We start from the raw sequence: 14,915 nt of genomic DNA, 5'->3' as shown, positions 1-14,915 counted from the left end.
AAATCTGCGTATTCCTCCAAAGCTCAGTTGTCCTGAGTCTGCACAACTCTGCCAGGACCTAGGATCAAGGGAGACACTCAAGATATTTAATACTATACAGTATCTCTTGACGCATTGATTAAAATAATCATGGCCTCTAAACCTTCAAGCTGCGTACTGGACCCTATTCCAACTAAACTACTGAAAGAGCTGCTTCGTGTGCTTGGCCCTCCTACATAATAAACGGCTCTCTATCCACCGGTTGAGTACCAAACCCACTAAAAGTGGCAGTAATAAAACCTCTCTTGAAAAAGCCAAACCTTGACCCAGAAAATATAAAAAACTATCAGCCTATATCGAATCTCCCATTCCTCTCAAAACAATTTGAAAAAGCTGTTGCGCAGCAACTCACTGCCTTCCTGAAGACACACAATGCATACGAAATGCTTCAGTCTGGTTTTAGACCCCATCATAGCACTGAGACTGCACTTGTGAAGGTGGTAAATGACCTTTTAATGGCGTCAGACCGAGGCTCTGCATCTGTCCTCGTGCTCCTAGACCTTAGTGCTGCTTTTGAAACCATTGATCAGCACATTCTTTTGAAGAGATTGGAAACCCAAATTGGTCTACATGGACAAGTTCTGGCCTGGTTTAGATCTTATCTGTCGGAAAGATATCAGTTTGTATCTGTGGATGGTTTGTGCTCTGACAAATCAACCGTAAATGTTGGGGTTCCTCAAGGCTCCGTTTTAGGACCACTATTGTTTTCATTATATATTTTACCTATTGGTGATGTCATTCGGAAACATAATGTTAACTTTCACTGCTATGCAGACGACACACAGCTATACATTTCGAAGAAACATGGTGAAGCCCAAAAATTGCCCTCCCTGGAAGCCTCTATTTCAGCCATAAGGAAGTGGATGGCGGCAAATGTTCTACTTTTAAACTCAGACAGAACAGTTCTAGGTTCAAGAAACAAAGAGATCTTCTGTTGAATCTGACAGTTAATCTTGATGGTTGCACAGTCGTCTCAAATGAAACTTTGAAGGACCTCTGTGTTACTCTGGACAATGATCGCTCTTTTGACGAACATATCAAGACTGTTTCAAGGACAGCTTTTTTCCATCTACGTAACATTGCAAAAATCAGAAACTTTCTGTCAAAAATTATGCAGAAAAATGTATCCGTGCTTTTGTCACTTCTAGGTTAGACTACTGCAATGCTCTACTTTCCGGCTACCCAGATAAAGCACTAAATAAACTTCAGTTATTGCTAAACATGGCTGCTAGAATATTGACTAGAATCTTGAAATGTGATCATATTACTCCATTGCTAGCCTCTCTACACTGGCTTCCTGTTTAGTCAAGGGCTGATTTCAAGGTTTTACTGCCAACCTACAAAGCATTACATGGGCTTGCTCCTACCTATCTTTCCGATTTGGTCCTGCCGTACATACCTACACGTATGCTACGGTCACAAGACGCAGGCCTCCTTACTGTCCCTAGAATTTCTAAGCAAACAGCTGGAGGCACGGCTTTCTCCTATAGAGCTCAATTTTTATGGAATGGTCTGCCTATCCATGTGAGAGACGCAGACTCGGTCTCAACCTTTAAGTCTTTATTGAAGACTCATCTCTTCATTAGGTCCTATGATTGAGTGTAGTCTGGCCCAGGAGTGTGAAGGTGACTGGAGCAACGAACCGCCCGTTCTGTCTCTGCCTGGCCGGTTCCCCCTCTCTCCACTGGGATTTTCTGCCTCAAACCCTATTACTGGGGCTGAGTCCCTGGCTTACTGGTGCTCTTCCATGCCGTCCCCAGGAGGGGTGTGTCACTTGAGTGGGTTGATTCACTGACATGATCTTCCTGTCCGGGTTTGTGATCTTCCACGGGTTGTGCCGTGGGGGAGATCTTCGTGGGCTATACTCGGCCTTGTCTCAGGATGTTAAGTTGGTGGTCAAAAATATCGATCTAGTGGTGTGGGGGCTGTGATTTGGCAAAGTGGGTGGGGTTATATCCTGCCTGTTTGGCCCTGTCCGGGGGTATCGTCGGACTGGGCCACAGTGTCTCCCGACCCCTCCTGTCTCAGGCTCCAGTATTTATGCTGCAATAGTTTGTGTCAGGGGACTAGGGTTAGTCTGTAATATCTGGAGTATTTCTCCTGTCTTTAAGTTCTCTCTCTCTCACTCACTCACTCACTCACTCACTCACTCTCACTATCTCTCTCTCTCTCGCTGCTGGCCATGTTCTGTTATAATCTCCACCCTGCACAGCCAGAAGAGGACTGGCCACCCCTCATAGCCTGGTGCCTCTCTAGGTTTCTTTCTATGTTCTGGCCTTTCTATGGAGTTTTTCCCAGCCACTTTGCTTCTACACCTGCCTTGTTTGGGGTTTTAGGCTGGGTTTCTGTACAGCACTTTGACATCAGCTGATGTAAGAAGGGCTTTATAAATACATTTGATTGATTGATTGGTTGCTGGATCAATCCTTGAGCTGACAAGGTAAAAATCTGTCGTTCTGCCCTTGAACAAGGCAGTTAACCCACTGTTCCCCGATAGGCCGTCACTGTAAATAATAATGTGTTCTTAATTGACTTGCCAAGTTAAATAAAATAAAAATGTGTTAGTCATTGTTACAAAAAGTCTTAGGAGACATTTTTTCGCCACATCCAGTAAGGGGAGCAGGCTACACCCGGACAAATTGGGCGTGGCTTCCTGCCCTTTCGGGAAGTCGAGAATAAAGTCTCCAAAGAGTTTTTAAAACTCAGCCAAGCCAACAAAGCGGTGAGTGTTGAGATAGAGACGAACAAAATAAGTATTACGAATTGATTAAATGTAACGAGTTTGCTAGCTACAGTAGTTATAAAAAAAAATATCGTCACCGTTAGTTAGCTAAACAACGAAGCTAGCGTTAGCTGACTCCTGGTCAATGGCTAGCTAACTTAACGTTATCTAGCTAAATTAATTAACGTTAGCATCTAGCAAGGGAACATTCGAGACTTAGCGGCATAATTATTGAATGGCACATGTGTTTAACTTTCCAATGAATCACATTTATGTCCCGGGAAGCCACCATGGCTAGTAACGTTAGCTAGCTTGCTAAATTAGCTGTGTTTACATGTAGCTACCATGTTATCTAGCGATAGTTAGCCGCAATATAAATTATTTGTCTTGACCGACTAACGTGGTAGCCAGGTAAAGGCTAACGTTTAACGTTAACTAGATTGAAAATGGTAAACTAGCGTTTAGCTAGTTAGCTGGCCAAATAAGTTTTAAAAGCTAGCTTGGGTCTTGTCAATAATCAGTTGTAGCTAAATTACCATTATGTGTTTCAGTTGCGCTAACTAAACATGTATGTTGCTGACCTTTATGGAGATGCAGCTGGATTATACACAAAGCTAACTAGGTAAACCTTTCACATCCTGTTATATCCGTGCCACCTAGCTAAATGTTATGTCTCGTCTCTCAACACAGGGGCAAAGATGCACTACTATCGTTATGAAAATGAAGAGGTCAGCTGCTGCTACAAGTACCTCATGTTTAGCTACAACATAATATTTTGGGTAAGTAGCACTAGCGGTAGCCCTGTAAAACCTTTAAGGCAGGCAAATGTTTAGCCTCTCTTTAGAACCCGAGAGTGTGATACTTATTCATCTCTAACATGTAGGCTCAGCATTCCCGAACAGTCCTATTACAAGTCAGAATGTTGAACAGACTTCACTTCAACTTACTTTACCTATTGTCTGCTGCTTTTCTCTGTTGTCTGAAGTAATCCGAGACAAAATATTCACAGGGAAGTGTTATCAACCAGACTGAGTACGCTGGCTTGTATTTCTGGTTGTGTTTTCAATACTGACAAAACAAACCCATGTATAATATGGCCGAACCACAGACCGAACCTGTTCCATCCCAATCAGCTGGCAAACTTCACAAACACTTCAAGCTGATTGTGAGGAAACGTGCTTCGGTTGACTACGTTCTGTTAAATTCGGCTATTGGTTACATATTGTGCAATGTGTCAGGAGATTGAAAATCCAAGCGACAGATACTACTGGCACTGCAAAAAGTTGAGTTAACAACACTTTCCTGTGGATACCTTCTCTCTACCACCTACCGTCAAAAGCACAGACAACCGGTTAAGTAAGTGTAAATATAATTGTATTCAACATTCTGGCTCGTAGACTCCTGCTTCTTTTTTAGGCAGACCTCTTTCCTCTTGAATATAGGCATACAAATACTATGACACCCCCATGTCTCATTTGGTGCTAAGCAATGAATGTAGCTATGAATATACTGTTGGCTATGAGTCATCCATGAACAGTACCTAAATCAGGTACTAGAATACTGCAACAATAGGGGGGGTGCCCATTGTTTTCTTTTCATGCAAGAATTTCTAGGAAACACATTGATTCACTTCAACCATTTTCTGCCTTGGAGGCCAGATGGCAGCCTCTGCAGGCTGACCCGGTGCCACTGTATCTACACAGAGTACTTTTTCCATAGCCTCTCCCTCTGATAAAATCCTCCACTGGTAACAGCCATGGCTTTGGTTTATTTTGTCAATTAAAGAATAGTGCAAAATATTGCTTTGTGCTGTCACTTTACATATTTCTATCAATTCCCTGCCAACATCGAGTTGAGAATGAACATTGAGAGCCCATACTTCCTGCTTTAGAGTGAACAGGACTCGGTCTGATGGGTGCTAGTTTCCTCTCTTGGTGTCAACAGGAAATGTAGAAATGTTTCGGTTTGTTTTCTGGTTAAGTGTTACTTCGTCTCTTGATAGGGAAGGGGTGTGGTAACATTACATTACATTTAAGTCATTTAGCAGACGCTCTTATCCAGAGCGACTTACAAATTGGTGCGTTCACCTTATGACATCCAGTGGAACAGCCACTTTACAATAGTAACCATTTGTGACTGCTCATCCTGTTTTAAAAAATGTATTAATTATGTTGCTCCCCCTTTGTAATTAAAGTGTTTGTGGTCAGCAGGATTCCTAGTTTATTTATATATATATCTATGCTTCAATGTTCTTTAGTGTGCAGAGGTCTACCTAATGCCCTGGTTAAATACAAGTAAACACACCTGATGTAAATAAATGAACACACCACAAAAAATAGTTTCTATGCTTCTTTTCTCAGCTGGCTGGAGCAGCATTCATTGCCATTGGGTTCTGGGCCTGGAGTGAGAAGGTGAGTTAGCAGCTTCTCCCATGGCCCTGTGAATGTTTCACCACTGGACAGAGACAAATGACTGTATAATTGTGTTTGAGATTGACCTTAAACACACAGACTGATTGGCTGTATAATACTTAAACCAGGATTATCCAGTCACTTCTCTTCACAGCTTTTGAAAGCTTCACAATTATCAAATTCAAATGTAATTTCCCCTCTTGTTACACATGGCTTAACTTTAGCTGATAAGCCATTTTAATGTAAATGTCTGTTGTCTAGGGTCAAACCGCTTGACTACATTAGAGGTTATTCCAATGCGTATTGGACCTATTAATTTTTACTAGGTAACACATCAGCTTTTAATCACAGGTACGCCGTGATTTATGCAATGTTTGAAGTAATGCCTGCATGTTGATGCTATTCTTGAAATTATATCAGTCTCTGTGTCATCAGTGTTTAGTGCTGAGCGATTAGTGCTTTTTTTTAGGCCTGTTTCAGTTTGATTATTAAAAATCTTTTCAGTTTCTATTGAAAAAAAGTAAACATTAAATGCATTGTGTTGAATGCTGTCCCAACACAGAATAAAACAATTAATCAAATTCCAATGATGTTAGTGACTGCCCATTACTGCTTATCACTGGGGCATTTAAAGAATAGTGCAAAATATTGCTTTGTGCTGTCACTACACATCACTGAACGATTTATTCACTTTACACAATTTAAATATTGTATTATGTTACACTTGTTGGTCATCTAATCTCCATGCTTTTTGACAAAATCACTATTGTTTTAGTTCTTTAAAGTACATAAGGCAAACTTGTCACTGCTGGATACCAACCATGTATTTTCAGGTAGAGAGACCTTGTGAAACAACTGCTCTCTACCCCCTCGCACATTCTAACCTAATTTAGCAGTCCTAAAAGAGAAACCGGACAAGTAGATGGATTGTAGTTAATTACAACATTTTCTGCACAAAGCTATATAGGATATTGGCTTGTTGGAAACCATTACTCCCTACTACATCGCACAGTAAAGGCTTGATATGATTTATATCTAGAGAAACTGCAATATGCAAATTGAGCTCACTGGAAAACAATTAGCAAAATAGATTTCAAATAATTGTCCAGACTTCGGTCCTGTGTCGCCATACACAATAGCCTGGGGGTCTGTTGGCTCAACTATTAAAGGTCTGATGCAGCTGTACCTTACTGGGATTGTTTTTCAATTCAAATGGTAAAAAAGAAACCAGCCTCCCGGGTGGCGCAGTGGTTAAGGGCGCTGTACTGCAGCGCCAGCTGTGCCACCAGAGACTCTGGGTTCGCGCCCAGGCTCTGTCGTAACCGGCCGCGACCGGGAGGTCCGTGGGGCGACGCACAATTGGCCTAGCGTCGCCCGGGTTAGGGAGCTTGTCGCCCGGGTTAGACACCAGCTTGTTAGCAAAGAGCAATACTTTTTTTAGGGCTGTTTTGGGAGTGGGGGAAAACTAGCTGTTATTGTAAGATGTTTGGAACTTATTGGTCTAACTAATTGTGACCGCCTGATGATGTCACCGTTGAAGGCCAAACCCCCATCTCACCAAAACAGGCAGTCTTTTCAAACAGTTCTTGGACTTAAAGAGCATTATCATTTTTGCAATAACACAGTATTATTCCAACCTCATTGTGTGGCTATATCTATATTTTAGAAATCTCGTCTTTGACTGCACTAGGCCTTTAACTTGACTGCTCTCTCACCTATAGGGTGTGCTGTTGGACCTGACCCAGGTGACACGGCTGCATGGCTTTGACCCTGTGTGGCTGGTGCTGGCTGTGGGAGCGATCACCTTCATCCTGGGCTTCGCAGGATGTGTAGGTGCACTCAGGGAGAACATTTGCCTCCTCAAATTTGTGAGTACCGCACCCCTTCAACAATCCTTTTTCTCTGTGTCTCATAGCATACTGGTAAATATATTTTAGCTGCCCTTACAAACATGCACCTCTGTTGGCCCAGCTTGTGCTCCATGAGTCAGACATGCTCCACAGTTGATTCCACATCCTATGACTAACAAGGGGTGTCTATCTTATTGAGTGGATCTATGAATAAGGGATTCCTTCATTCACCACATCCTGCATTGCAGTGTTGCACGTAAATATTACAGTATCAAAATATCACGATACCAACTCTTAAGAAAACCGTAGTAAAGTTTCATGTGACAGTACCACATTTTTCAGCCCTACCAATCTAAAGAATCTGCTGGCGCCTGTTATAAAATGTTAAGTGTTTTATAAATTCAGTTTGATTTTTTAAGCAACGCTAGTCTCTTGAATGCCCCAGTCCAGTAATATCCACTTCACTTTCATGCATATGTCAGGTGTGGGAGCTGTAATCAGCCAGCCGGCAGCCACATCCCCTTCCAGCCACCACTCACCTGCTTCTCTCAGTCCGCTCTGTCTGCGCATTTATTCCCTAATCAGTTTTTAAAATAGAATTTAGCTGTGATGGCGAGTGGGGATGCACACCCTGATGAGTCTTCTGTTACATTGGAGCAGTGCAAGCAAAGTTGATACATTGTATCATTTCATAAAGCACAGGCAAGTCTGGGTAGGCTGTGCAAGTTCACTGTCAAGGACAAATACAGCTTAGTGACAGGCATACTTGCAGCTTTACAGCAGAGAGATTCTTTTCTCTAGCTCAAATGGCAATAAACCATTACCTGTATTACCGGAGCGCCCTTTTTAAATTTTCTGCTCGATTTAATGCATATTTGATATACACTGAACAAAAATATAAACACAACATCCCAGAAACTTTCAATACGCACAAAACCCTTATTTCTCAATTTTGTGCACAATTTTGTGTAATTGGCATGCTGACGGCAGGCAATGTTCACCACAGCTGTTGCTAGAGAATTTAACAGGTAGGCCTAGTATGTGGGAGACGGGAGGGAGCATCTGTCTGTTTTTAATGAAGAGGTAAAGGTTTCATGCTGCGTTTTCCCCCTTATTGCCACAATGATATGCAGATCATTATGCATGTGTATTCCTCCAGCCAAAACACAGGTAGGCCCTTGAAAATGTGAGAAAATCAGCCGTTCTATCCAGTATTATGTTAGTGTGATGTTGAATACTATATGTGTTGAGTGGGAGTGTGAATATCAGTGAAAGGTTGTTGATGTAGCACATGCGCATAACGTTTAGAAAACAGGAACAAGTATCACAGGGACTTGGATGAACCGGGTGCTAGGCCACTCAGAATTGTTTTCCTCTGTGGTATCGCTATTCTTGGCCTGGTATCGAATCATTAGTAAAATTTTGGTATTGTGATAACACTACTCTATTGATAGGGGTATGCAATTTTTTTTTTTTTTGTCTACTCGTGCTACCACGAACACGACTGTCCTGTCTTTGTGTCTGACTCGGATGCCCCTCTATTAGTCTCTCACCACGGGTAAATGGCTTGTTTCTGTCCTTCAGTTCTCAGGGGTCATCGGGTTCATCTTCTTCCTGGAGCTGACGGCAGCCGTGCTGGCGTTCGTCTTTCAGGACAACGTCAGGGAGTGGATCAATGACTTCTTCCTGTCCAATGTCAAGGCCTACAGGGAGGACATCGACCTGCAGAACCTCATCGACTCCCTGCAAAAGATGGTAGGAGAGCTATGCAAGGTCTGGCTGTGGGGGTGGGTAATGGGATATAGAGGCAGAGAAATGGATTGTGAGACACAAGGTGATGTTTTAACCAGTGCCTCTTTCCCCTCCCTGATAATGTCTTGCTGCTGTTTTGTTTCATGCTGTTTCTCACATCCTTTCAGTCACATTGTTTCCTTTCCTCCCAACCGCTCAGAGATTGTTCATACATTCCAGTGTTAAGTGTGTGCTTGTTTTCACAAGTCTCGCTGCAATGGCCTGTTGTTCTCTGGGGACCTGATGAGACCTGAACTGTTGTCCTAATGTATATGTACTGTATGCTCAGTCCTACACTGTCAGATGTGTGGTATGAAGATGCTTCAGTGTGTTTGGTTAGTTAGAACCATCTCTGACTCAAACTCCCCTCTACTGTCTGTCCTAGAACCACTGCTGCGGAGCCAAGGAGCCTGATGACTGGAACCTGAATCTTTACTTCAACTGCACCGTCAACAACCCCAGCAGAGAGAGATGTGGAGTGCCCTTCTCCTGCTGCCTCAGTGACCCTGCAGTAAGTACTCTCTGCCCGTCTCTCCATGTCTCTTTTGGGCTGCTTTTCCACTATTACACTAGTGTATACACCCTTATGTTATACTAGGGAAAATGTGTTCGTATAGCTAGGGCTGACCGTGAGGACTTGTGAAGAGCAGAATCAACAACCTCTGCATAATCAAAACCGCTGCTTTGTGAGATTGTGTTAAAGTTCAATTAGCCATTATGTAAATGAAAGCTGAAAAGTACCAGTGGCCTGGGCTTTGGCCCCGAGTGTGACACCGGGTGCTGTGCTGCGTAGGTTGAAACCGAAAAGCCTGATTTTATTTTGGGTGAAACACTGGTCAAATCCGTAATGGAAATACGCCATTGGTGTCATGGCTCCGTCAGTATTCGTCTCCTCTGAAGAAGTCACTCTGTTCTCGTGTTACAACTCCCACTGTCATACTCATTTTTAGGTATGCTTCTTATTAGTCCTTGACACTGCCGGTACTAAATCGAACTGTTTCTCTCTCCTCAGGACACCGTTTTAAACACCCAGTGTGGATATGATGTCCGTAAAGGTCCAAAGGTAAGACCCTATCCAGCGCACACACCGCATACATGTGTTCATACTATATGCTATTTAGTAGATGCTTTTATCCAAAGCTTTTTCTCTTCATTATATCATACTGCATGTCTTTTTAAAGGGATACTTCAGGGTTTTGGCAATGAAGCCCTTTATCTACTTCCCCAGAGTCAGATGAACTCGTGGATAAAATGTTTGTCTCTGCTTTCAGTTTGAAGGAAGTTTCCAACTAGCGTTACCGCAATTGCTAACTAGTTTTAAATATCCCGAACTGTCTTTATATCACCTATATATGCATCCATGTCTACTGTTTGTGACAATCTGCCTCTGTAGTAGCTGTATTAAAACTTACTGTTGTGAAAGGAAAACATTGTGTATTGTGAGTAAATGTTTAAGCAATTTCAGTGCAGAAAGAGAACTTCCATTTCTTAAGGGTAGATGATACAGGCTTTAGTGGCAGGTCATTTAAACTCTGTATTGACGGTTTCTTTTCTCCCCATTACCCAAATGGGATAAACGCATGTCGTGGTTGGCTCCCTTCTGCCCCTGTGAATCTCTATCACTGCGGCGGGCTGAAAATAAATGAGTCTTCATCTATATTTTGGCCTAGTGTTTCAGTGGTCGCTCTCCAAGTTGGGGTTTACATTGGTGTTTTTCACATTCACCCTGTTTTACATTGGTTCTGGTCCCCTGGCTCAGAATGAACTATTTGTCTTCATTGTTATTAGTTTGGGAGACTGAAGAACCATACAGGGGTTTACAAGGTTTCAAGGCAGACTTATTTGTCTTTGTTGATCAGGAAGGACGTCTTAGACACTGCAGATGCACATAGATAAATGTTTTTTTAATTTTTATGCTGAACATGGAAGAGCTGAGTTTTGTTTTTCATCATAGATGACTCAATTCATTGCAGAAGAACCAAATATTTGCCAATATTGACCTTTCCTCTGTCCTTTATGGTGCTCTATCAATTTCACTAAGATTTTTTTCATACATAGGCTGTCATGGATGAAGGCTACACAATAGCAGAAAGTACTTTTTTGTTCAAATTCTGGAAACTTCTTGACAACACACACTTGGTGTTAAATCTTTAGTATTTGAAAAAGCAATCTGTTGGATCTAGCCTTTATAAGATGCATTAAGTGCACCAATGGTTGTAGTAAGGTGATTTGAGTAAGCCGGTATATACGAAGGTATGGAAGAGCATTCTATATAGCTGTCATTTCCTGTTGCAGGGGGTCTGGAGTAACGCCATTTACGTCAAGGGCTGCATCCCAGCCTTGGAGGAGTGGCTGCCTCGGAATATCTACATAATAGCTGGAGTATTCATCGTTATATCTGTACTCCAGGTAAATATAAGTATATCCACGTGTAAATGACAGACGACATGTGGATATGTTCTAAGCTAATGCTATGAATTTTTCTCACTTCTCAGATGATGGGCATCTTCTTTGCTCGGACACTGATCGGTGACATTGAGAAGGTCAGGTTTCACTACTACTGAGTGGTGTGGTGAAATGCATAGGCCTACAGAGGACAGTACTGGGACTATCCACCATACATTCCTCCCTATCTCTGATCTCTCTCTGAGGCATGGCAAGCGACAAGAATACGTCTATACCCGTGGCTTGTTATCTTTGGACTGTTCTGTCAGTCTCTGGAGATGGGATACCTCTGCAAGAGCCTGCACAGTGGACATTTAATCCGCCTTATTCAACTCAAGACTCTTATGTGCCTTCTCTCACAGGATTGCAGTCGGACTTAAAAATACACCCTGGGTTTCCCTTTGTTTTTGTAATTAGATACATTTTTGTATGGTTTGCCTCAGACACAGTGAATGTTTTCCTCTTTCCCGGCGACAGTCTTAACCAATAAACCCAGGTAGATTCCTGGGTCAATACATCATACCTCAATGATCCAAAAACAACAATTTAAGTCGCCGCACAGGTTTAAAAGGTGTGTTCTCTAGCCTTCAGCGTTTCATGAGTAGAATGGTAGCATATCAGACTGGGGGAGGAGTAGGAGTTTACCACGTCAGTGCAGCTGCAATGGCTCCGATATAAGACCTCGCCCTAGAGCTCAATCTGAAACAACAGGATTTCGGCACTGTTATGTGACAGGCTTTCAACTGGCACCACCATTGTCCCTTACCTCAGCTAAACATGAGAAATGCAGCTCTATTTTAAAGGTAGACTCAGTAGATGCAGACAGTAAACTGCATGGTGGGTCAATTTCCACAACAAAGTGTGAGCCTCAACTTCTTTTTTTTTAATTTAAAATTCTCTACCTACAATGCTGTAACAGAGTGAAGCAAACCCGTGCAGATACTCTGTTGAGCGCAAAGTATTGCATCTTGCTCATCTCTATCTGTGGTGCTGCTCGTGGCAGTCATCTAGCAGAGTCTACCTTTTTAAACCATTAGAATCAGTCTGCAGCCGGTCAAAACCAAAAGTGCACAGCTGAACCTCTGACCTATTGTCCATCATGCCTTGTCTTTTCTAGCAGTCAAGTGTCTCTCAACTTGTCATACATACTTTGTCATTCCACAATGTGTACTGCATCATGCCAACTAGTGTTGCGTATCGGTCATGTAGACACAACTTAAGGGAAACGACTGTTGACGCAATGTGTGTGTGTAGATGACATGCTTTATTTTGATCAGTCTTAGATGACCCCTAAGTGAAGTATTAGTTGTTAGCTTGTTGACTCAAGAGTAGCTGAGTTAGATTATTTTACTGTTGTGTTGACTCCAGCCAAGGAAGCTTGGGCAAGTGCAGCAGTGGAGACAGAGCCCGGAGTCTCTCACCCAGACAGACGGGGAGACACAGAGCCCGGTGTCTCTCACCCAGACAGACGGGGAGACACAGAGCCCGGTGTCTCTCACCCAGACAGACGGGGAGACATCCAGAGCCCGGTGTCTCTCACCCAGACAGACGGGGAGACATCCAGAGCCCGGTGTCTCTCACCCAGACAGACGGGGAGACATCCAGAGCCCGGTGTCTCTCACCCAGACAGACAGACAGGGAGACATCCAGAGCCCGGTGTCTCTCACCCAGACAGACAGACAGACATCCAGAGCCCGGTGTCTCTCACCCAGACAGACAGACAGGCAGACATCCAGAGCCCGGTGTCTCTCACCCAGACAGACAGACAGGGAGACATCCAGAGCCCGGTGTCTCTCACCCAGACAGACAGACAGGGAGACATCCAGAGCCCGGTGTCTCTCACCCAGACAGACAGACAGTGAGACATCCAGAGCCCGGTGTCTCTCACCCAGACAGGGAGACATCCAGAGCCCGGTGTCTCTCACCCAGACAGACAGACAGTGAGACATCCAGAGCCCGGTGTCTCTCACCCAGACAGACAGTGAGACATCCAGAGCCCGGTGTCTCTCACCCAGACCGACAGACAGGGAGGCATCCAGAGCCCGGTGTCTCTCACCCAGACCGACAGACAGGGAGGCATCCAGAGCCCGGTGTCTCTCACCCAGACCGACAGACAGGGAGGCATCCAGAGCCCGGTGTCTCTCACCCAGACCGACAGACAGGGAGGCATCCAGAGCCCGGTGTCTCTCACCCAGACCGACAGACAGGGAGGCATCCAGAGCCCGGTGTCTCTCACCCAGACCGACAGACAGAGCAGCATGGGCCACTTGAACCACAGGTGAGATCTGATCATAGTGCTCATATCCCATCAACCTATAGCCGGGATCGTGCTGTGATCACATCACTAGACCTGGTTATCTGCCTGCATGGTGAAAGTTTTGATTGAGAGATTGTATTCACCTATAATGTCTTGAATAATTTTTACTGTCTTATCTTGATGATGATGTTTTTCTAAACACATTCACAAACGCAAACCCAGTCGGCGCCTTTTTAATTTTAGCTTGAAAATGTGCTGAGCTGTTCCACTCTGCTCTTGTTAGATATTAAATACAATGCTGTCTGATCGGGCTGCCCGGGGGCACTTTATGTAGAAAAGATACAATTATAACTGTACGGGATGTCTTGATGCCCAACTCGTGTCTCCTCTGCTCAGCCTTTACACCTCAACAAGACACCCAGCCCACATCCAAGTGACCTCTGGCCACAGAATGAGCACAGACTTCCTGAAACATTACTCCAAGCCTTCTGAAAGTGTTTTCAGCGGCAGTGTTTGCTGCAAGCTAGATAACTGCTTGAGCTTGCTTTACCTTCATCCTGTCCAATGATGCCCTGCTCATTCCCCCTCCACTGCTGTCCTCATACCAGAATGGGGTGCGTTACAGAGCCATCTATGGCAGGTAGCCTAGCGGTTAAGAACATTGGGCCAGTAATCGAAGGGTCACTGGTTCGACTCCCCAAGCCTGCTAGGTGAAAAATCTGATGTGCCCTTGAGCAAAGCACTTAACCCTAATTGCTCTGTGTAAGAGTGTCTGCCGATTGACAATGTAATTGTTGAATGAGGATATCTTTACAGCTGATGAATGCTATACTTGAGCTATATGTCATACATTACAAGATCAAATTTTCATTCAGGCCTTCAACTCCCATTTACACATCTGATGGTCTAGGTCTTTTATGTAGTTTAACAATGTTGTGTGCTTGTGTTAGATTGCTTCCATGTGATCATGGGAGTGTTTTTAACAAAAGGGACTTATTTTATTTCCATATGTAGATGTTCTCTGTTTTACCAAATGACATTTTGTAAATGTGAATTCTCTTAATTCTGGATAGGTTTTTATAAGCAATAAAGTATGTTGTCCAATTTTGTTAAATTTCCCTGTGTAATTAATCATCACAGATTAAAATGGCTTCATTTACACAGACACCCCAATTCTAATATTTTCCTCCCACTATTTGATCTTTTTACCAATTAGATCAGCGCTTGGCAATAATTGGGCTTCCTTTTATAAACACAGACATATTGGCTTTGCCCCAAAAAAAACAAAGGTAACTTTATTCTAAAAAGTACTGACTTAATTGTGTTTTAGAGCCCTCTTGTGTTCATAATGGGAAATTACCAGAAGCCCTGAACAGCCTTCATTTATTTTGGAATCTTGC

General features: G+C 43.4%; 1 protein-coding gene across 1 annotated transcript; it reads left to right on the top strand.

Annotated features, from left to right (window-relative positions):
* The first annotated feature begins 2,664 nt into the window (after positions 1 to 2,664).
* Positions 2,665 to 14,623, top strand: LOC115135030 (tetraspanin-14-like). Its single transcript, XM_029669224.2, has 9 exons — positions 2,665 to 2,761; positions 3,452 to 3,540; positions 5,122 to 5,172; positions 6,894 to 7,040; positions 8,607 to 8,777; positions 9,199 to 9,324; positions 9,826 to 9,876; positions 11,109 to 11,222; positions 11,309 to 14,623. Exons 2-9 carry the CDS (start codon positions 3,460 to 3,462, stop codon positions 11,375 to 11,377), a joined length of 810 nt encoding a protein of 269 aa, XP_029525084.1. The 5' UTR covers positions 2,665 to 2,761; positions 3,452 to 3,459; the 3' UTR covers positions 11,378 to 14,623.
* The last annotated feature ends 292 nt before the right edge of the window (positions 14,624 to 14,915 follow it).

This window comes from Oncorhynchus nerka, linkage group LG10 (assembly GCF_034236695.1).
Source record: "Oncorhynchus nerka isolate Pitt River linkage group LG10, Oner_Uvic_2.0, whole genome shotgun sequence".
Classification (NCBI taxonomy): Eukaryota; Metazoa; Chordata; class Actinopteri; order Salmoniformes; family Salmonidae; genus Oncorhynchus; species Oncorhynchus nerka.
The sequence above is the reverse complement of the archived record's forward strand: the minus strand, read 5'-3'. Positions and strand labels throughout refer to the sequence as shown.